The 23,278-nt window shown below is 32.2% G+C and overlaps 1 protein-coding gene across 3 annotated transcripts in view; it reads right to left on the bottom strand.

Annotated features, from left to right (window-relative positions):
* The window catches only part of LOC105220993 (venom dipeptidyl peptidase 4), a 122,282-nt gene extending 99,326 nt beyond the window's left edge, over positions 1-22,956 (bottom strand). The window contains exon 1 of one of the 3 annotated variants that reach the window (XM_054230241.1): positions 22,401-22,956. In XM_054230241.1, coding sequence (XP_054086216.1) covers positions 22,401-22,829 — 429 coding nt within the window. In that variant the 5' untranslated portion in view covers positions 22,830-22,956. Of the gene's footprint in view, positions 1-18,247; positions 19,944-22,400 lie in introns of those variants that run through there. The other 2 variants (XM_054230242.1, XM_054230244.1) reach the window with 2 other exon arrangements.
* Positions 22,957-23,278: the final 322 nt, after the last annotated feature.

Here is a 23,278-nt window from a genome sequence, read left to right as displayed (position 1 = left end):
ATTATTTCACTTCAGATATTCCACCAAATAAATAACAGTATCAAAGGCAGCAATAAACTACTCAAATGTCACTCTTTACATAAGCATTCAAGTACATGAGCATAAATTTTCGATTTATCAAACTAGTATTAACTATTCTTAATTGTTGTAGTATGAAATAAGATTGGAATTTATGACCAGCCAATTTTTGTATAATTGAAATATTTGTAGGAGAGATAAGCACATATACTCTACATACTGATTTCTACATAGTTTCTTATTTATTAGTCTAGCCATCTCAAAACACTTGTTATTTATTGAGAGCAAATGCGAATATAAGATAATGCTGATAAGATTACTCTGAACAGTTAAGTGTTATCAGCTAAAATCGCTATTGTAATTCACACAATAAAATGTCTACGAAAAGCAGCTGATATACCATCGCTTATGACATGCAATTAGTTCAAATGCTAACTATTCGAGCACTAATTACCTTTAGTTTCACACATTTAACTGACAAAAAAAAGCGATTAATTTGATTGGCGCACACAATTCTTTTTATTATTGCACTAAGTGATTTCACAATTGAAGATTCCAGCTTTTTTCACAAGAAACAGGACTTTTTTCTGTACCCAAGTAAGTACAATGGCAAGGAATGGGTTAATAATGATATAAGAAGGTACTAGAAAGACATGAATTATATATATAGGCTTTTAGGCGCACAGGCTGTCTCTTAACACTGTGTGACTGCTGAGCATTTAGCATGGTTTATTTTAAGCCACTCACACTTTGTTGAAGGCAGCAACATCGCGAACTTTGTGCCAAATATTTTCACTTTTGTCGATTTTTTCCGGATTTCTTGTCAACAGCATACATACTTTTGTCGGACACTGTAAAGGCCATCGCGCCTTGTTTTGCAATATCAAAAATTAACACTTTCCTGGCAAACTTTCACCAGCACTGTTATTGTTGTATTTTTTTACTTGTTATATGCATTTTATTCAAGAATATTGCTTTTTTATATAGTATTAATCACGAAATAAAGCGTCGCGGCGTTAAGTTTGAGGAATTTAGATATTTTTTTGTAATAAAATATTGCACAATAATTTTCTAAATTAAATATAAATTATTTAAGCGACACAGCGTTGAGTTTGAGAAATTTAAAGATTTTTTTGTAATAAAATATTGCACAATATTCTGTGTAAAATATTGCACAAAAATTTTCTAAATTAAATATAAATTATTTAAGCGACACAGCGTTGCGTTTGTGGAATTAATTTTTTTTTGTAATAAAAATATCTATAATAATAAGATCTGTAAAATATTGCACAATAATTTTCTAAATTAAATATAAATAATATTAAGTGCACAAAATTATATTACATATTTATTTTGATGATTTCAATTAGTAAACCGCTTTTCAAATTGTTTGCTTTCAGCAATTTCACCGAATAACTAACCGAATCAAACGCGGCAATAAACTACTCAAATGTAACTATTTTCATAAGTATTTAAGTACATGAGCATAAATTTTCGTTTTATCAAATTAGTATTAACTAATCTTAATTGTTATAGAAATAAGACTAACCAATTTTAGTATAAGTAAAGTAAGTGTAAGTGAGATAAGCACATACACGCGACATAACAGTTTCAAGATATTTTTTTATTCATTAGTCTAACTAAAATAAGATAATGCTGATAAGATTACTCTAAACTGTTAAGAGTTTTCAGTTAAAAGTTCATTTTGTGATTCACACAATAAAATGTAAATCACAAAAATAAAAATCGCTTTGACGTGGAATAATTCTGTATATATATACGTATATATATTTATTTAATAATTTGATCTAAGATCAAATGCTATTCAAGTACTAATTTCATTTAGTTTGGTACATTTGACTGACAAAAAAAGCAATTAATTTGATTGACTCATACAATTTTTTTTATACTCTCGCAACATGTTGCACAGAGTATTAGAGTTTTGTTCACATAACGGTTGTTTGCCTCATCCAGAAATACCAGAGTTTGATATGGGTTTAGATATATATAAATGATCACGATGACGAGTGGTTTCGAATCCGGATGTCTGAGATATCTTAATGAAACATACATATATTCCTTGGAGGTTGGTATTGAAAAAGGGCGAAATCGAATACCGAAAACTTAAAAGTATTATAACTAAGCCATAAATAAAGTTATGAAGGTAGTATTTGATACAGAGAATCAAATTATCGCCCACTTATTGGTCAAAAACCACATCTCAGGAACTACTCGACAGATTTCATTGAAATTCGGTATATAATATTTTCTTGACACCCTGAGGACACGTCTGGAAAATGGATGAAATCGGTTCACAACCACGCCAACTTCCCATATAACTCAACTTTGAATTCCAACTGATTTCTTCACTTTGTAATGTATACACTAACTAATGAAGATAGCGGAATAAAACTTTACACAAATACTGTATATGATCTTGTGGAAAAATTATCGAAATCGGTCTACAACTTTTCAAGGACCCCGTATATCGAACATGAAGAACTCACTGATTTTTCACCGAAAATATCGGTAAATCTCTCGGATATATTAATCTAATTTAGAGGGAAGCTTTTGCTTCTAATATTGTGTCTCTCTACCAAAAAGTGTTAAAATCGTGTCATAACTTCCCCTAGCTACCATATACCTTATATTAGAATTATCGAACTTCCGGTAGGCTTTATACCGCATATACCGGTTAATATATGATGTATCTAAGCAAAATTAAGTGAACATATAGTCTTGGATATAGTGTACCTTGGTAGTGAAAATGATTGAAATCGGTTCAGGAATTACCACAGCGCTCATACACTATATCTAATCATTTGCGTTATTCTAGTGGACTTTATACCGTATATATGAGTCAAATTGTGTGTTATCTTAATACAATTTCTTCAATAAATTGCCAGGGTATAAAATGTTCGGTTGCACCAAGGGTTAGACTTTCCTTACCTGTTACATATATATTTTTAGTTGCTCTTAAGTCATTTCTTAATTAAATATAATAGATTTTGTAGAATTGATATATATGTAAGTGGCTTTTCAACATAATTTCTTAATTATTAGTCTAACTTTTTCAAAGCTCTTGATATTCAATAAGTAGATGCTAAAATAAGATAATGCTGATAAGATTACTCTAAAATGTTAAGTGTTTCCAGTTAATAATACGTTTGTAATTCACACAATAAAATGTCCACGGTAAGCAGCTGATAAACTATCGCTTATGACGTACAATTAGATCAAATGCTAATTTTAGTTTAGCACATTTAACTGACAAAAAAGAGCGACTAATTTGATGGACGTGGCCCCCCATATATATTTTCTATTTGCTCTTAAGTGATTTCCCAATTAAAGATTCCAGCATTTTTCTTTTGCACCTTATTTTGTGCTTTCGTTAAACAGGTTTAATTTGTAGTTTTTTTTTGTCTGCTGGAGATAATTAAAGGTTTCGGTTACACTTAATTTAATATACGAGGTGTATTCAAAAAATAACGGGAATTTTTTGTTTTAGAAAAAAAAAAGAAATTTAATTCATATGTCTAAATTCATATTGTCGGCTACAAAATAGTCCCCATTCGATGCTATGTACCTATGCCAGCGCTTCGTCCAATCGTCGAAACACTTCTCAAACTCGATTTTTGGAATAGCCTTTGGAACTTTCAGAGTTTTTTCGTACATATGTTTGAAAATCGAGTAAAGGCGGGCGATGCTCATGCATCGTTACAGTATTGTCTCTGGCCAAGAATTCACGGAAATTGCTAAGCTAATAAAAACAGGTCTAACCTTAGAGGTTGCTATAGATAAAGTAAGCAATGAATGCCGCTGACAGTTTTATCGTACTTCAGGAATATGTACAATTAACACCAAAAAAACGTAGACAATTGGACTATCAAAATCTGAGAAATTTCAAAATTCCCGATATTTTTTGAACACATAACGTACATATGGATATGTATTATTATAGTAAATCGTGTTTTTTTTTTTGTCTGGTATTTTTTTTTATATAGTATTTTTAAAGAACGCGTATTCTTACTTTATGTACCAAAAAACTCCGATGGAAGGTGTAGGTAAAAGAAGATGTAGTAAAGTAATGTCCTCAGAATGTGTACTGTTGTATTAGATCTACAACTTTGCTTCCGCCGTTTTCCAATAGATGTCTCTAGGGTCAAGCACTGGTCGATTAAATCGTTTTATATCGATCTTGGACATTTGTGTCAACATTAACCCAACAAATATTATTCTCAACTGGAAATGTCACTTTTTGAGCCGAATTCTCGACATTTGTACGGAATACACATGCTGCCAAAAAGATGGTCAAAAGTAGTAGCTAGCGACGGCCAATATTTCGAATAAAATTATTGTAACCGATTCGTCTAGGTGCTAAAGTATTATACACAACTGAGAGTCCAATATTATTAGAGAGTCCAAAATTAATGCTACCCTTATAGTCCACTCACTCAAACACCCGCCTAATTGAAATAATCAAAAGTCCCACAAAAAGTAAATTTAAGAGAAATTTATAATGGACGAAAACCACACCCACACACGCTCACCTAAACACACTTAATGGACGCAATAAAGTGTGCTTAAATACAAAAATAAAAAATGTGCTGATACGCATTTTTTCTTGTTGTTGTGAATGAAATAAATCTAATAAATGTTGATAAGAAGTGCGTGTGAAGGCAAAAAGGTGCAAAACGGCATACGGAGCGCCATAAACAAAGTAATTATCATAAAGTGAGAGAAAAAGCCGGACCGAAAAAATAGAAAAAAAAAGAATGCAACAACAACAATTTCATATTAGTATTGCACACAGCAAAACGCTGCCAACTAACGGTGCGCGTAATAAAACTAAGACATTGCACGGTGTTGCCATTTGCTCAGCGTCGTAGCTTTATTGCCACCGACGTCGAGCGCTACATTGTAATTGGGCGCGTAATGAAATAAATTACGCAAGTATTTTACAACGCTACAACAGCGCTAGCGAAAGAGTGGCACTAAGAGAGGGAGAGAAAGAGAGATGTAGAGAGGAGTGTTGCGAGTGCTTTAAATGTTATGTAAGGCAAGCGCGCGTATACAAGTGCTTTTAAGCGAAGAATACACACACACACATGTGCGACTCTATAAATTTACATTACACATATTAGTTGCTGCAAATATGTAGTACTCGTAATCCTAACACAGGTGTAAATGTGCAAACAAGGCTTTAAATGCGGTCGCACATGCTCAAGCGACAAGGAGTTAGGAGACGTGACTCTGGCTGTAGCTAGTTGAGTGTGAGTGTGTGTGTAACTGCATACGTTAGTCCTTTGTTAAATATTTGAGGCACACATTCAACTAACACGTACTCGCTGCTATCTCCGTGAGCAGGGGCATTGCATACTCGCTTATTTTATTCTTAAATAAAGTTGGAATTCACACCATGTATGTGTTTTAAATACAATTCCATTTCGAGTTGTGTTGGTAAGGGGTGTAAAACGCGAGGTTCGCGGCAGGTCGGTCTCTTAAACTTTAAAAATTTAAAAGAGAGAAATTTCGGGGAGATAAAATTTACCAAGACACTTGTTCCTTCTAAGTAAATTTCAAGTCTACAGAATGCCCTAATGTAGGCAGTAAAATCTTTGAAAGAAGAATCAGCTTTTCAGTTCTCATAAGGATAATGAAACTGAGAAAACCCCGGATCCTACTATCATATTTACCTTCTAAGATAATTTCGAGTCTACAAAACCCGCTATCGAAGACAGTAAGACTTCAGAAAGAAGAAACATATTTCCGAATTCTTATGACATTAATGAAACCAAGCCAGAGCCCTCTAACGAAGGCAGAAAACTTTTGAAGAATAATCGTACTTTCCGAATCCTAATGAGAATATAGAAAGTATCCGGGCACTTTTATTCTATTTTCATCTTTTTCTATGATTGTATCTTATAGACACGACTTATGAATCGATCGACCGATTTCAGCTGATCTTTTTAAAGATCTTTAAAACCTTTTTTCCACGGTCGCGACTTCTGATCCAAAGAAATTATGAACCCATCGATCGATTTTAACCGATCTTGGCAGAGATCTTTGAAACAACTGTCAAATTTTCGGTAAATTGGACTTTCAGAAAAGCACTTTGAGAAATGTAGCCCTTTGTTCCACGACTACGACTTCTGATCCAAAAACAAAGTGAACCGATCCCCCGATTTCAGCCGATCTTGATAGAGATCATTGAAATTTCTGTCTCAATTTCGGTAAATTGGATCATCGCAAAAGCACTTTGAGCGAAATCGCTTTATTCACTAATTATGAGCCTAAAACAGAATGAACTGATCGACCGATTTTAACGAATCTTGGTGTAGATTTTTGAAATCTCTGTCTTATTTTAGGTAAATTAGATTGTCGCAAATGCATTTTGAGAAATTCAAGCGAAAACCCTTTGTTCCACGGCGACGATTATTGATCCGAAGACTAGGTGAACCGATCGACCGATCTTGATAGAGATCTATGAAACATCTGTCCGATTTTCGATAAATTCGATCTTCGCAAATTTGAGAAATTTAAAGAAAATATATTTGTTCCAAGACCACAACTTTTAATTCCAAGACAAGGAGATTTGAGCAACCGATTTTAACCAATCTTGGTTGAGATCTTTGAAAGCTCTGTAAATTGGATTCTTATTGTATCGAACATAATAAAAAATATATATTACAGACGTTCCAAAATACCATTCGAGTACAGAAACTTCCCACAACGAAGTGGTTTGTATCAACGATATCTCTTACTTCGAACCAACATCAGAGTCTTCATATGAAGAGCTGACAGCAAGTTTCAGCGATCTTCTCATATCTCATTTCTCTCATTTCTGAGCTCAATCATGAGATTTCTTCCTTTTCCTACTTGTCACACACCCACTTTCCTTCCAAAACACACATCACATAGGATCAGCCAACAACAAGTGCAATATTGCCTGCTTCACACTTCACTGACACACTTCACACCCACCGAGTTGTGTAATTTCTTGCAACTATTAAATTGCGCTGCTTAATAGCATACCAATTTGTTGTTGGCTTACTCGCATATAACTAGTAGCAGAGAGCTAATATTGTTGCATGTTGTTATGTTGCGCTTGCAGCGGCACTTAAATGACAAGAAGCAACAGCGAAGCAATAAAATTGCGGAAGAATACATTTCGCAATTTCATGTAAATTGTAACACAAATATGTAGCCGTTGTGACAACAATAACAACAATAACAACAATAAAAAAGCAACAACAACAATATTTACATACTTTCACTCACTTTCGTTGAGTGTCAACAATGCAAATAAGCGGCGGCAATAAAAATGCAAAACCGAAATGTACGAGTATAAAAGAAGTGAAGCGCAAACAAATGAAGGAACGTTTACTTGGGTGAGATGCTAGAAGGCCGAAGATTTAAGACTTCAATTAGATTTTATTTTTTGGAGAAAATAATTTTTTTTGGAAATAGTTTTATGGGAGTTATATAGAATTTGGAAGAAGCTTATGATTTTAGCTAGCAGCTCAACTCAAGGTTTGGATCTCAAAATCTGGAGATCTTAGCGTGGAGCTGTAGCTAAAGCTTTCTAGAACTGTAGAATTTCTCACAATTTGGAAATCTGTGTGTGGTCCTAGAACTTCAATGGACCTAGTGTAGAGAGAGGGAGAGAAAGGCGGTAGAAATGTGTTTCTTTTCGTTCTAAAAATCTGGATTCGCCTCTACATAATGATTACAACCAGTGGCATCCTGACCGAGATACTTTTGCAATTCAAAAGGGTATTTTAAGGAAATAGAAATAATATCTATGGGAGTTATGTGAGCTGTAAGTTGGAAGAGCTCTATGATTTTAGATATCTGCTTTCTAGAACTTAACGTGGATTCTCAAAATCGATAGTTCTTTGAGTGGTCTTAGTTTTTGAATGGACTTAGACTAGAGAGACCAGGACGATATACATGATGCAAGAAAATGGTTCTAAAAAACCGCGTCTAAAGAATGATTCCAAACCAGCGGCATCCTGACTGAGATACTTTTGCAATTCAAAAGGGTATTTTAAGGAAATAGAAATAATATCTATGGGAGTTCTGTGAGCTGCAAGTTGGAAGAATCCTGTGATTTTAGATATCTGCTTTCTAGAACTTAACGTGGATTCTCAAAATCGATAGATCTTTGAGTGGACTTAGTTTTTGGACCCAGGACTAGAGTAGAGATACCAGGACGATATAAATAATTCAATAAAGTGGTTTTTTTCGTTTTAAAAATTTGGATCCGGCTTTAAAGAATTATTCCCAACCAGCGGCATCCTGACAAGATACTTTTACAATTCATTAGGCCATTTAAGGAAATAGAAATAATATCTATAGGAGTTCAGTGAGCTGTAAATTGGAAGAGCCCTGTGATTTTAGCTATCAGCTTTCAAGAACTGAAGGGTGGTTTCTAAAAATTTAGAGATCTTTGCTTGGACTTAGTTTTTGGACCTAGACCTAAAGTAGAGAGACCAGGACGATATACATAATTCAAGAAAATGGTTGCTTTTCGTTCTAAAAATTTGGATCCGTCTCTAAAGAATGATTCCAAACCAGCGGCATCCTGACCGAGATACTTTTACAATTCATTAGGCCTTTTAAGGAAATAGAAATAATATCTATGGGAGTTATGTGAGCTGTAAGATGGAAGAGCCCTATGATTTTAGCTATCAGCTTTCAAGAACTGAAGGGTGGTTTCTAAAAATTTAGAGATCTTTGATTGGACTTAGTTTTTGGACCTAGACCTAGAGTAGAGATACTAGGACGATATACAAAATTCATGAAAATAGTTTCTTTTCCTTCTGAATCTTCGTGGGATCCGCCTCTAAAGAATGATTCCAACGATCGGCAACCGGACCAAGATAGTTTTACAATACTTTTTAAGGGTACTCTGACAAAAAAATCTAATTTGGTAATTAGATTTGGTTTCAAAAAGTTAATTAAATTCGAAGAAAAATTTTGAAAAAAAAATTAGAGATTTTGCAATTTTGAAAAAAAAGAGGTCTCAGCTGCTCCAAAAAATATTTTTTTATATTTTTTTAAATTTGATTAAATTTTGTTATCCTTCAGTAAGCATATTTTTGTTATTATTGCTGTTTTTCACTCGTTTCAGGCATCCATATTCAAAGGTGCTTCATATGAACCCTTTTAACATTAAAATCTCGAAAATATACCTTCCTTTTGTCCCGACTTAAGCACTTAGCAAGTAAACTTATAATTTATGTCCCTAATAATTGCCAACATAATTACCTAAATTACCAAAAAACAAAAAAAAAGAAAAGAATAAGAAACATACACGTTCACCCATTATGAACTCAACACATGCAGCGGTGAGGAAAGAAGGTCAACATGCAAGAAGGCATGCAAGGACATAGCATGAAAGTTGTTAAGTAATAAGTGAAAACGTAACGGCACTTTAGTCAGGCGGAGAAGGGGAAAAGACCGGAAGGCAACAGAGCGCACAAGACAAGCTTGTTGAGAGACAAAGCCGGCGGCGGCGTACGGACAAATGTTTTCAAATACCAAGCATAATTGTATATATATATATATATCGGATATATGTATGTATTACACATAACTGTTATTTGAAACTTTTTTTGCGCCGCCAAAGTGTGAAAGTTTTATGTGGCGCGATAAAGCGGCAACACAAATCATATGCTACAAATGGACTTGCCGACAAGAAAGACACGAAGATACATGTACTGAGAGCTGAGAGTTGAGAGGTCATTGTGATGGCGACTGCGGCGAACTGACTAGGCCAAGTTATAACACACAATTGCGGACATTTGATTGTTATTTTGGCACATAAGACACATGAAGCTCACATTTCGGCTGAAAACCCCTACTTTTTGGGCTCAAGAAAGCACACACGCAAAACGGTAGGGAAGATAGTGTCCGTACAGCCGCACAAGAGAAAGATATCAAGAAAAATAGTCAATGAAGGAGAGTCTACAAATAAACGTTTTTCCTCCGCAACGCCTTTCCTCTTTCCTCTTTCAACAATATGCCCGATGCATGCATTTATGGGCGCCACTTTGGCTCAAGACATGGCTGATTGGTCAACGCAATGAATGGAACTGGCACTCAATTTGAATTGCTGCTGCGTCTGTTTGTTTGTATTGAACTTACGAGGAATGCACAAGTAGTGCAGACGTGATGGTATTAAACAATTTACGCTGATGCAGAGATGATATGTACTCAATCATACTACAGATCGGTGGGTATATTTGTCTTCGAATTCATGGTGTATGCACTCATTTATTCGCAGGCAGGACTCACAATGAAAGAAAAGAGTTGCCAAGTAATTGTATCATTTTAATGTTTATATAGAAAGCACTATACGCGAATGAGCGCCTAAATGTAGGCAACGATATTTTGTATTTTGTATTTTTATATGAAAACAATGACATAATTTAGCTGGATATATGTTTTATATGTTTTAAAGTAGTTTAATCACCTGAAAATATGCAATTAGCTTTGTTTTTAGGCAATTTAAGCCAGTTCCGATAGATAAAAATAAATTAATAGCATAGCTTTAGGCGCTTACATGTCAGAAATAAATTATACCAAATTCTTGCATTTGTAATATGCTCCAAATTGAAGCCTTATACCCTCACATATTTTTAAAATTACTCAATTCCAAATTGCTTCTTTCAAAACGCTTACAATTTTTAGCTTCACGCTAAATTTCACTAGAATTGCCAATTAAGCATGTACATTCTAAGTCATTTAATGTTGTTTTGTGCCTTAAATTAACCAAATAAAATGGCAGCAAAACAAATTGTATAATTTTTTCGCGCATTCAATGTCAACAACCCATGTTTTCAGGAATTTCATTGCATACCTTTAGACGCTTATACAAATTAACAATATGCCTTTTTTTATTTTTCCACGTCATTTACGACACTTTTAATTAAACAAATCAGTGCTAGGCGCCTTTGTCTGTAGCACCCATTTGTGGTTAAGGAGTGCATGTTTCTCTATATTTCTGACGTTTTTTACGCGCTTTCGACCTTTCACCTCATCAATTCTTAGTTTGCGCGCAGTTATTTCACTTTTTTTTAACTTTTGCTGTTTCGTTAAGTTAATTGTTCGGCGTGCTACTTTTTTATACGCTTTTTTTCGCTACGCATACACCTTTATTTTGAAGCTTACTATTTTTTCTGCTTCTCTTTTTGCACCGCTTTGCTGCTCGTACTTTTGTGTGCTGCGTTTCCTACGCCACTTGGGAGCTGCTCCGAAATTACGCGCCTTTTCCCAACGGCGATCGAAAATTCATGACAGTAGTCAGCTTGTGGCGTGGAGGTGCTTGTCCTGCTTCTTCTTTTATATTCTATTTTTTTTTTATTTTTGTGCATTTTTCAACTTTTTATTGTTTATATTCGCATTGTAGGCCGTGTGGGCAAAATGTAGCGAATGTCGTAAAATACTCGGAAAAATGCTGCAAATATTTTAATATCGTTGGGTTTGCGTCGTTACTACGAGTTATTAATCTATAGCAAAGTTTGTTGATTTTCAGATTGCCATAAATGTAGTGGGGGCCTAAAAGTATATTACAGACTTTAAGTCTTTTGAAATGATAGGCAGATAAAATATTAAAAAAAGAAAACCAAACAGTAAGGAGTATCTTAAATTGTTGGTTCTGATGGAAAGTAAAGGAAATTTGAATAAAAACTCATTTAATTAATTGATTTGTATAATAAATCGAAAATCGATGCCTACATTTAGGCTTTATTTTTTTTTTGAATTTGATTAAGCGAACCTGAACAGTATTATTTAAATTTACGTTAAACATTTATGAAAAATAATGTAGCTAGTAATTTAATTCCAATGTTTTCTGAAAAATTATTTAATTTTTAACAAAAACAAATATCAGTAGAGAATTCTGGTTCCAAAATCTATTCTATGGTGTACTTGACGAATTCATATCCAGCAAGTAATATTGAAAAGAGAATTAAAAGTGTCACTACTGGCAAAAATTCGAATGAAAGGCCAACTTTTTGAATTCATACATTTCGAGTGCGATGCCAATTTAGTTAGTTTCTTAACCAAATATATACAAAGTAGTATAAATAACAAAACAAATATTAATACTAATACAAATGGCAATAAAAGCGGTTGGCAAACTTCATGGAAAGTATGAAAACACGAGAGAAAAGAAAAACAAAAAAGGCAAACACTTTAGTAAGGAGGAATGGGTACAGTGTGTTAGAAAGCAAATACTAACAGAAAGGAAATCTAAACTAACTTCTAAAATTACTATCTCTATTACTAAAGTATTACTTCGAAATTTATATAATATTAAATATTATTTTTTGAGAATTTGATTCCAATTTTTCGCTTCCTCTTCATACAACCTCAAAAGCACCGCATTTATTACTTGCAAAATTTTGTTAAGCTGCCTTTTCTGACGCACTGTAGTCAAAGTTTGAAGTGAAATAAACTTATTTACTAGAACTTGAGCAACTATAGTAAGCAAATTGACATAAAATACGAAACGACATTTTGTTATCAGCAGAGTTTGTTGAAATGAGTTGTAGTAAAGAAAATATTGAAAAGCGTGACGCTGACATTGATGAGATTTATTCAACACTAGGCGGCAATAATTTCAGTCTGAATATATAATTAGTTTCAGCTGACACTCATGAAAATTTATTGTTGTCAACAAAGGTTAAGGTGTTGCGAAATTACGCAATTCTGTAGTGAATTGTAAGGAAACATATTTGTAAAATAATAAGAATTTAGATGAACTTAATTGAATTAAATTAGTGTAAAAAATTAATAAAAATAACATTCAATTGAATCGTATTAGATTTCGTTTTTAGAAAAAGTTTTTATACCCAAAATTAATAAACATTAATTGTTTAAGTTAAATTGAGTAAGACTGAAATCAATTAGCATCTTAATTGACTCAATTAGCGTCTTAATTTACTCAATTGACATCTTGATTAACTAAATGTACATCATAATTTACTAAATGAACATCTAAATTTACTCAATTAGCATCTTATTTTACTCAATTACTATCTTAATTGACTCAATTAAAATAAATTGAACTGAAATTAGTTAAAAAACATAATTTAAAGGCATTTAATTTTAAGTAAATTATAGAGAAAATATAAAAAAAATTATTTCGTCTCTTAATTTACCATACATTCAAACATTCTTTTACTTCCTAAACTACGGAAGACTCCTTTAAAATATAAATTATTTGGCATCATCTTCACTAGTTGACTATTTTGATTCCCCTATATTTCCAGCAAGTTTAGTTGTGTTAGTTTCATTCAATTTAAGCCCCAACTTATAATCAAATACTTTTTAATAAACGCTTCAACGCCTAAGCGGTCACAAAAACTTACAACTAAATTTGTGCGATTCTTGCAACTTTCCGAAGTTTTGCGTTCATTAAATTATAATTTCTGTAGCTTGTGGAATTCACTGTAAATATATTTCATATTTGGTAGGCACTTGAGTTTTACAAATTTGGCGGCGTGCGAAAAGTTTACGGCGTACTTTTAAATATAAATTTTCTAAATAATGTTAAATATAATATATTTATACAAAATTGCTATAATAAATAAATGTGATGGACAGTGATTTTTGTGCGTTTACTTGTATTATTATTAGTATGTCTATTTATTATTATCATCACTTTTGATATTTTCTTTTTTTAATAGTTTCGACGCAATCCCACAGCTTTGGTTCACTCAACTTAAATTTCGACTTTTTTCTCTCCTTTTTACATGTTTTCGTTGCTGTTGTTGTTGCTTCACAATTAATTTTTATTATCGCTTTGGGCGCTCGCTACGCATGAAGTGGACACTTGAAAGTGCTGTTCGTCATAAAGTTTACAAAAAACAATTGCGAAAAAGTGGCGAAAAAAAAACTAATTTTTGCTTTTGAAAATTATTATTTGCTGCTTGTTGTAACAACAATAATAAATAATTGTTTGCTTTTTTGTTTATTTGAAACACACTCTACTCGGCTTTTAGCCGCCTATTCTGCGAATTAATATGGCAATTAGCAAGAAATCCAAAGAAATTTATTTCAGCATGAATTTTTGATTTTTTTCTTTTTGGCACCTTTGTTTTTTTTGTAGTTGTTAGTGGCAATTTTAAGGCAGCAAATTTGAAATTTCATTAGTGCAACAGATTTACGGTCAGTTGGAGTTGGATGTTTATGCTGTTGTTTGTTAGTAAATAATACTGAGTTAGCTAAATAAAATGGGTAAAGGGTTTAGTATAATGTAATTCAATGGTCTTTTAAGGGTTTTTCAGTAATAAAAAATGTTAAAAAAAAATAATAATTGAATGATTTTGATAATCTGGTCTTATCTTACGTAATTTAATCTACGTAATTTTTTGGATATGGCTTTTATATTAAATTTTTATACAGAAAGCGACCTACTTCCAAAGAAGATTAGCAAATTTTAGGGAAAAAATTAATACGATATTAATAATAATTGATTTGAAAAAAAGAAAAAAATTTAACTATTAATTTTTTTATTTAATTTAATTTAATTTTTTAATTTAATTTACTTTACTTTACTTTAATTTAATTTAATTTAATTTAATTTTTTAATTTAATTTACTTTACTTTACTTTAATTTAATTTAATTTAATTTAATTTAATTTTAATTTTAATTTTACTTTACATTTCTTTAATTTAATTTAATTTTAATTTTAATTTTAATTTTAATTTTAATTTTAATTTTAATTTTAATTTTAATTTTAATTTTAATTTTAATTTTAATTTTAATTTTAATTTTAATTTTAATTTTAATTTTAATTTTAATTTTAATTTTAATTTTAATTTAATATAATTTAGTTTAATTTTTTAATTTAATTTAATTTAAGTTAATTTTAATTTTAAATTTATTTTTAATTTTAATTTTAATTTTACTTTCAATTTTAATTTTAATTTCAATTTCAATTTCAATTTCAATTTCAATTTCAATTTCAATTTCAGTTTCAATTTTAATTTTAATTTTAATTTTAATTTTAATTTTAATTATAATTTTAATTATAATTATAATTTTAATTATAATTATAATTTTAATTTTAATTTAATATAATTTAGTTTAAATTTTTAATTTAATTTAATTTAAGTTAATTTTAATTTTAAATTTATTTTTAATTTTAATTTTAATTTTACTTTCAATTTTAATTTTAATTTCAATTTCAATTTCAATTTCAATTTCAATTTCAATTTTAATTTTAATTTTAATTTTACTTTTAATTTTAATTTTAATTTTAATTTTAATTTTAATTTTAATTTTAATTTTAATTTTTATTTTAATTTTAATTTTAATTTTAATTTAATTTAATTTAATTTAGTTTAATTTTTTAATTTAATTTACTTTACTTTACTTTAATTTGATTTGATTTAATTTAATTTAATTTAATTTAATTTAATTCAATTTAATATAATTTAATTTATATTAATTTAAATTAATTTAATTTAATTTAATTCAATTCAATTCAATTTAAATTAGTTTAATTTAATTTAATTTGATTAAATTTAATTTAATTTAATATAATTTAAATGAATTTAATTTAAATTATTTTAATTTAATTTAATTTAATTCAATTCAATTTCATTTATATTTTTAATTTAATTTAATTTAATTTTAATACAAATATTGAAAAAAAAATGTTTTAATTTAATTTATTTTAACGAATAATATTTAATAAGAAAATAATTAAGAAAATATTTGGGAATATGACTCATTTTGAATGAATTCTTATTTTTAGAATTTTTTAATATTATCTCAAAAATATGAATATATACAGACTCAGAAAATATAAGGCACGTCTCACAGTGCTTTGATAAAGTGAATCATCATACAAATTACAAATTATTTGGAATTTTTTTCTATGAATGAGTTCCTCGAATGCAATGGAATTTAGTTAAGCTAAAGCAAAAAATAAAAATTAAATTGGCATTAGTGAAAACTGGTTCTAATTGGCACGCGTATCAAAGTCGAAAATAAATAATTTTATTAAATAAAGCAAAATCAGAGCAATTTTTAATTTTTATTATATTTTTTTAGTTAATTACTCTTTTTAATTTTTTTAGAGATTACGAGAGTAATTTACTGCCGCAACTGCCAATTGTATACTCATTTAGATCGAGCGCTTGATTAAGACATTATAACTGCTCACAAAGCATAACGTAAAACTTTCAATAAAAATAAAAAATAAAAATAAAAAAATTAATAAACCAAAACTAACGATAAGAGAAGCAAAATAATTAAAAAGAAAAAACAATAAAAATAACAAAAATAATAAAAATAGCAAAAAAATCATAATAAACGTCAGAAAAGTCAAAAAATTTGTCGCGCGCTCGCAATGCATACGGAAACGAAATTATGTGGTTTTTGACATTTAAGCTTGTAATAAATCAGATAGTGGGTGAAAAACGCGAGACAAAACCAGCAAAAAAAACAGTACGAGTATTAGAAATCAGCGTAAAGCTGACAATCAAAACAAATCGTAAATCAGAAAGTGGCATGCGAGCGTTGGTAGTTTGTCAAGCGTGTGCACACATACACATATGTAAATGTAAATGTACATATATACTGTTATTTGAGGCATGTAGCGTACTTGGTTAAATTCTTGTGGTGAAAGGCGCGCCGTTTTTGGCACTAAATTTGAACCATATTTGGTTACCGCATTTCGGTTTGTAGTTACATACATATAAATCTATGTAGACACTAAATACAATTCTGACATTTCACTTTTCTCAAAGGAACCCTTGTTTATTGTACTAAACGTTTTTGCTGTTTTTTAACTGCACTTATCACAACGGTGAATCGTACTATGTTGTATAAGTATATATATGATTTAGCAACTCATGAAGCATGTAAAGCGTATTTTCTGTACAAAGCTCACATGTATAATATAACGAAATATGAATATGAAGCGAGATATATTTATTTATGTGCATTAATTTTCGCTTGTGAAAATGTTGTATTTTCAGATTTTGTATGTAAATAATAAACTTTTTGAACTTTTTTTTTTTGAAAACATATCTGAGTATATTTTAAGGGAATTTTTGAGAGAAAATGGAAATTTATAACCATAGATCACCTTTTCCGCCAATATATTGATTAAAATTAAATCGAAAAAAATTTTCGAATTTTTGAAAATAAAGTTAAAGTCTTAGGGTAGGTTAGCGTACCCTCAGCTCTTAGTAAAATTATAGTCTTTAGACTAAATTTTTGGTTTAATAATGTTAAGGGTAGTGGCACTAAAACCTTCGATTTCTTGCAATATTTTTATTAAATTTATTTTCGAGATTTTAAACAAAAAGATTAAAAAAAATAGAAATTCTTATACATTTTAAATGCGCCAAAAATACAAACATTTTGCAACGTTTTTGAAGAATTTTTGAAGATTTTTTTTCGATTTTTCTGTAAAAACTTTTTTCAGATTTTTTATTAAACCAATAACAAAATATTCGAAAAAAAATATTTTTATGTTTAATTTCTCACACAAATCAAATGGAAGAAAAATAATTCACATTATTAAACATTTTTCAAGATTTTTTTCGGTTTTTCTGTACATTTTTTTAAACCAATTATAAAAAATTCCACTTTTTTACCTTTTTTTCACAAAATGAAATGACAAAAATAATTCACGTTCTGAAAATCTCTTCAAGAATTTTTCGATTTTTCTGTAATTTTTGGTGTTATTTAAATTATTTTTTAACCAATAACAAAAAATTCCAAAAAAAAAAACAAATTTTTTCAACAGAAATGAAACGAAAGAAAAAATTCAGATTTTATAATATATTTTCGGTAAAAATTAATTTTAAAAATTTTGTAACCTATAAGAAAAATTCCGAAAAAAAATTGTTTTTTTTTTCAAAAAAATCCAAAAAAAATTGTCCAAAAAATTCTAAAAAAATATTTTTTTTTTCAATAAAAAAATTCCAATAAAATTTATTTATATTTTTCCAAAAAAAAAAAAAAAATGAAGTTGAATTCGTCCACAATTCTACCTTTGCTAAGTGAAAAATAAAATATCAAAATTTCCATAAACACTAACACATAAATTCCCCACAGAAGCAACACTTTCGATGTCCACTTCATCCAAAAAAATTTCATAAACAAAAATCGCACAAAAATCACTGTTCATTTGAGTGGCCAGAGAGTGCACCACAAATGTATGCAAACTCATAAACAACACATCGCTGAACTCACCATAGGTTGCGGGCGCAGCGGTGCATACGCAGAACATCACTTTGTACGCGCAGGCAGTGAGTTGATGCAGAGCAAACAAATCTGTTGCTACTATTGCAATATAAAGGCGGCACTGTTTGATAGCAGGTAAATTGGCGAAGCGGAGGAGGTGACTTCACCAAAAATACCGGTATTATGTTGCGAGTGAGCACGGAAATCGGCGAAAAGTAAACGCACGCGTTTAATACCGCGCTATTGCTGGTTGTTGTGGTTGTTGTTGACAGCTGGCAGTTGGCAGTCAGACAGTTGAGCGCTGCAGGCAGTTTATAGGCTGGAGTTGGAGTTTTTCAAATCGATTTGTTGTTGTTGTTGTTGGAGTATATGTTGGAGCAGCTGCTGAGCCTATGTGCTGCGCTGTTGCTGCTACGACTACTGATGCTGTTGCTTATGCTGTTGTTGTTGTTTTTGTTTTTGTTTTGCTGTATTTTTGCACGCACGAACTGCACTACACTGCTAATTGCTACGTTCGCACTGACGAATTTTCCACGCTCCGGCGGCTAGTGTGTCCAATTTTGCGACAAACGCTGTACACACACAGTGCTTTTTGTTGTTGTATTTGAGTAGCGCTGGACAAAGTGGCGGCTATGTCCAAGCGGAGTATGTGTGTGTGTGTGCCAACGAAAAAACTGGACTTTTGGTTGCTTGCTGCTAAGCCGTAAGTATTTTTGGCAACAACAAAAATAAAAAAACACAGTTAAAGCGGTGGAATACAAAAACAAAACACTTGTGGGAAAAATGCAGTTAACTGGAATTGCTAGCACTTTTTCGCTTAAGGTAAATGAACTCTTTAACACTTTCAACTTACACTTTCGAAGTTCACTATTTGATTTTTAACAATTTTCTTTAAGATTTTATGCTTCTTCTTTGATTCTTAGAGATTTGACACTTCTTCTAAGCATTCAACTTGATTTGGGTTCAAAACACTTTTGCTTTTACAATTTATTTAAAATTTAAGAGACTTGGTATTTGGAGTTACCGTTGCAACGACTTTAACAAGTGTGTGAAGTAAACTTTTACAAAAACAATAAATGTGCACATATAAAAAAAAGTTGCGTTTCACTTTCACAAATTTCGAGTTACCACCAACTGAAAGTGGTGGACTTGTTATTTTAGCGACCACAGAAAATAGTTGTGAAAAACACAGAAAAAAAGCTCACACGACAAACAAACAGAATTTGCTCACAGAAAATGGACGCCCCAGTCTCAGTTTATAGCAAAGCATTTAGTAAACCACAAATTAGCAAACGTTTAGTCCCAATGACATTTCACCAAAATCGTCAGAAACAAATAAAATGAATTTAAATAAATAAATAAATCGCATAATCGAAAGAAAGTCACTTCCACGAGCCACAACGCGCGCGCACCCAGCTACACTTGGGTTTCGTATCGACGACGACAACGACGATGACGACGACAACGACCAAACAAAGAGATAGAACGATGAGCAGAAAGCGACCGTCGCAGGCGAAGTTTGTGCTTAGACTGAACAGCGCTGTGCAATTCGAATGGCATACCACCCAGCATACGGCGCATAGACGACCGGATTTTGGCTGACGACGTGCTGGAGTCTGTCGTGTAAGTGCCAAAATCATGGCCCCAACACACACATATTCACTCACACACGAACCTACCGTCGCGCGCAATAACAAAACAAAAAAACGGTAGCGAAATCACATACAAATGAGAAGGCGTGCGGAGAGCCGACCAGCAAGAAAAAGCCAACGAATAGTAAAGCAATAAATACGCCAAACAACAGTTAATAGCGAAAGTCAGGCATAAAGTGGAATGCAAGAAAATACCAACGTCGTCCGCCCGCTTGGATTCCGCCATACGCGTCGCAGTGTCACATACAGCACAATTCGCTTGCGCTCCAGTCATTATAGCTCCCTACGCTCACGCAGCCACCTTTAGTTTATTGGTTGGCATTTTCTTTATACTCACTGCTTCGCGCTTTCGCGTTTACGTACCGGTTGAGCAAAACATGGATGAAGCGCTAAACAGATGGAGTAAAGCGCACGAGCAAAGACGCGTGCTCCAAACAGTGACGTAAGCAATGGGGGCATAGCGCGTGTTTGGCGTGAGTGTGGCGAGCGGTTTGAGTAGCTGCGCGTGTAACAGGTGGTTTGCTTCTCCACACACGACACGCTTATGGGTAGCCAGAGAGCGCGCGTTAACAGCGCTGTGGCGCTCATCTCGTAGATACTGTTGTAGGCTTTTACTCTCAGTGGAGCAAGCTTTTTTGAAAGCTCCGAAACAGCTGATTCTCAAGATGTGTATACAGTGGGGTTGAAGATACTTGGACTTATATTTCATTATATTAATTATATATTCTGCCGTCATTTCGAATTCGAATTTCGAGTTCGAGTTTCATGTTTGAATTTTTCTACTCGATTTGAAAGTTTTCTAATTTTATCATCTAAGTTGCAAAGTAATCCATAGGTTTGGAATTCAGAAATAAATCACGATGAAGTCTTTCACTTGTTATAACCACCGATCAGACGAGTCCTATGATAACTCTAGCTCTGATAGTGTATGGTAGAAGATAATTCTAATTCAGGAAGTAGGAAGCTTGATCTGGTGCTTCAAATTGAAATTAACTATTAGAATTTAAAAAAAGTACTGTCCTGTAAGTTTGGTCATATTCAGTATACACAGTATCGCTTACTTGGTTTTAGAACCTGGTCAAAGTCCCAGATCTCTTTAGAATAATGTTGATGTAGACTAAACCAAATTAATTAGCATGAGTATGGAGTACTTGGCTACACGATATAGTTAAAGAAATATTCGAGCGACTCGGTATATCATCATCCAACCGTATCTGAAAGGTTTTCAAGTGAAAATGGGTTTCTTACTTCGTTTGTTGACTTTTAACTGAAGATCTAATAGCGACTTGCTCGTGCGACTCTCACGGACTAGTCAACTTTGGATTCATGATATGATGATATGATAAAATATTTCAGAGACCCGGTAGACTTTTCTACTATCGGACCTGAAGGCTTTTCAAACTGAAATGGAATTTGATTGAAGAAGAAAGATTCCTTACTTGGCTTATTGAATTTTAACTGATGGCTTATTAGCGACCTCTTGGACAAGTCAACTTTTGATTCATGGCAGTTAGAAAAACATTTCAGTGACTCGGTATACCTTCACTCAGACGTATCTGAAGATCTTCAAAGCGGAAATGGGTTTTGATTGAACGAGAAGCGTTTCTTTCTTGGCTTATTGAATTTTAATAGATGGTTTATTAGCGACCTCTAGCAGACTAGACAACTTTCGACGCTCTTAAGCTCACCAATCAATTAAAAGTTGATAAACTCGTAGTAATATTTATAGGAATAAGATTGTTTCACTTTAAAAATATGTAACTAAGGTAGATAAGATAAAGTAGTCGTCACCAGCTTTAGTCTTACAAAAAACTGAATATAACTTGCGTCGAATATCGTCGAACCTAAAGGTATGAATTTTTACAGAGTTTTTCAAGTTTAAAGCATAGACTAATTAATTTCGGAAGGTTTCTAAAAATCTAATGAAGAAACCTTGCTTTCAAAAGAAAAAATATATATCAACTTTTTTTTTTCAACTCCCAAATTCACATGGACACCCGTAAGATAATCACACAATAAAGCTCCAAAATGTGACGTAACAAATATCTAACTCACGTGTTCATGATACAAATGGAATTAAAAACATTTACAATAAGACATCTACGATAAGCTTGAAGCAATTACAGGAGTAATTGAAATTCCAAACATTAAAGCGTTGAGCGCTCACAAGCCTATGGATGCATAACAATGAGGAGTGTGAGGGGTTCCAATACACTCCAATGGAACCGTTTGCCAGTAAAACAGATCCGCAAAAAATTCACTTTCGAAATTTCCGGCACTATTTACATACGAGTATATGAAGATGTGTACATTTGTATTTCTATGAAAGTATTTCAGCTATTTGCACTTTTGTGCTTTTTATACCCGACTAAATTCCAAATTTTTGTTAAAAAAAAATATGTGGAGCAGCCAACAAATGTGTTTTGCATACGAAATACACATTTAAGTGTCTGGCTGTGTATTTAAAGAAAAAATAATAAAATAAATAATTGCGAATTCTCTGCACTTACCGAACGTCCCTCGTCGAAGGCGTCACGCATCGAATAACCGCCACGGCGTCCCATTTTTCTGCGCACTTTCCTTTTTGGCGGCGATGCACTGCTGCTGCGCGTCGGAAAGAGATCCTCCTCACTGCTACTGCCACTCACGCTGACGCTCAGATAGTTATTGTTGTTCTTGCTGTTGGCGCTCGCGCCCGCTTCGGGATCACCTTGCTGCAACGCGCTGTAATTCACCGACTGAAAGCGATTGAAACGCGGTGCAAATGTGCCGAGTATACCACTGCCACTATCACCTGCTTTTGTTGTTGTTGTTGGTGTTCGCTTATTGCGTGCCACGCCGCCACCTGATCGTCGCGTGCTGCTGCCCTTCGCTGTTGTGGCTTTATCTGCTCGAGTACTGGCGTGGTGTGTGTGCGGTATCTCCAATCGGGTACTCATCACTGTTTTCGCAATTGCTTTGCTATTGTTATTGTCCGTGGAGCATGCGCGTTTCACTTGTTGCAGTGAATTTCGTTCCTTTGCGATTTTGATTGTTTATTTACTTAAGTGAGGATTTTTTTTAGATTAAATGAGATCTGAAATACAGGCGAAAAATATAGATTTTTTTATTAGTAGACATATACACAAGATTTTAGATTAAAGTAGAGTGAAAAACAAAATTATTTATTTTTATTGCTTCTCAGTGGGAGACTGAGCTTTAATTATGACCCTTTTTGAGAAGGTTTTCAGCATAAGGTATGGACCAAAAATACATCATTTATCATAAATAATCTCTTAAAGGATACCTCAGAGCAAATATTGAACCTTGTTTGGACGATTGATCTTAACTGTCAGATAATTTTCATGATCCCAAAAAAATAATTCATCTTCTGTAGGTTTCTCTGTGG

Source organism: Zeugodacus cucurbitae, chromosome 4 (genome assembly GCF_028554725.1).
Source record: "Zeugodacus cucurbitae isolate PBARC_wt_2022May chromosome 4, idZeuCucr1.2, whole genome shotgun sequence".
In the NCBI taxonomy this organism is placed as follows: Eukaryota; Metazoa; Arthropoda; class Insecta; order Diptera; family Tephritidae; genus Zeugodacus; species Zeugodacus cucurbitae.
Note: the sequence above shows the minus strand (reverse complement) of the source record. Positions and strands in the feature narration are given on the sequence as shown.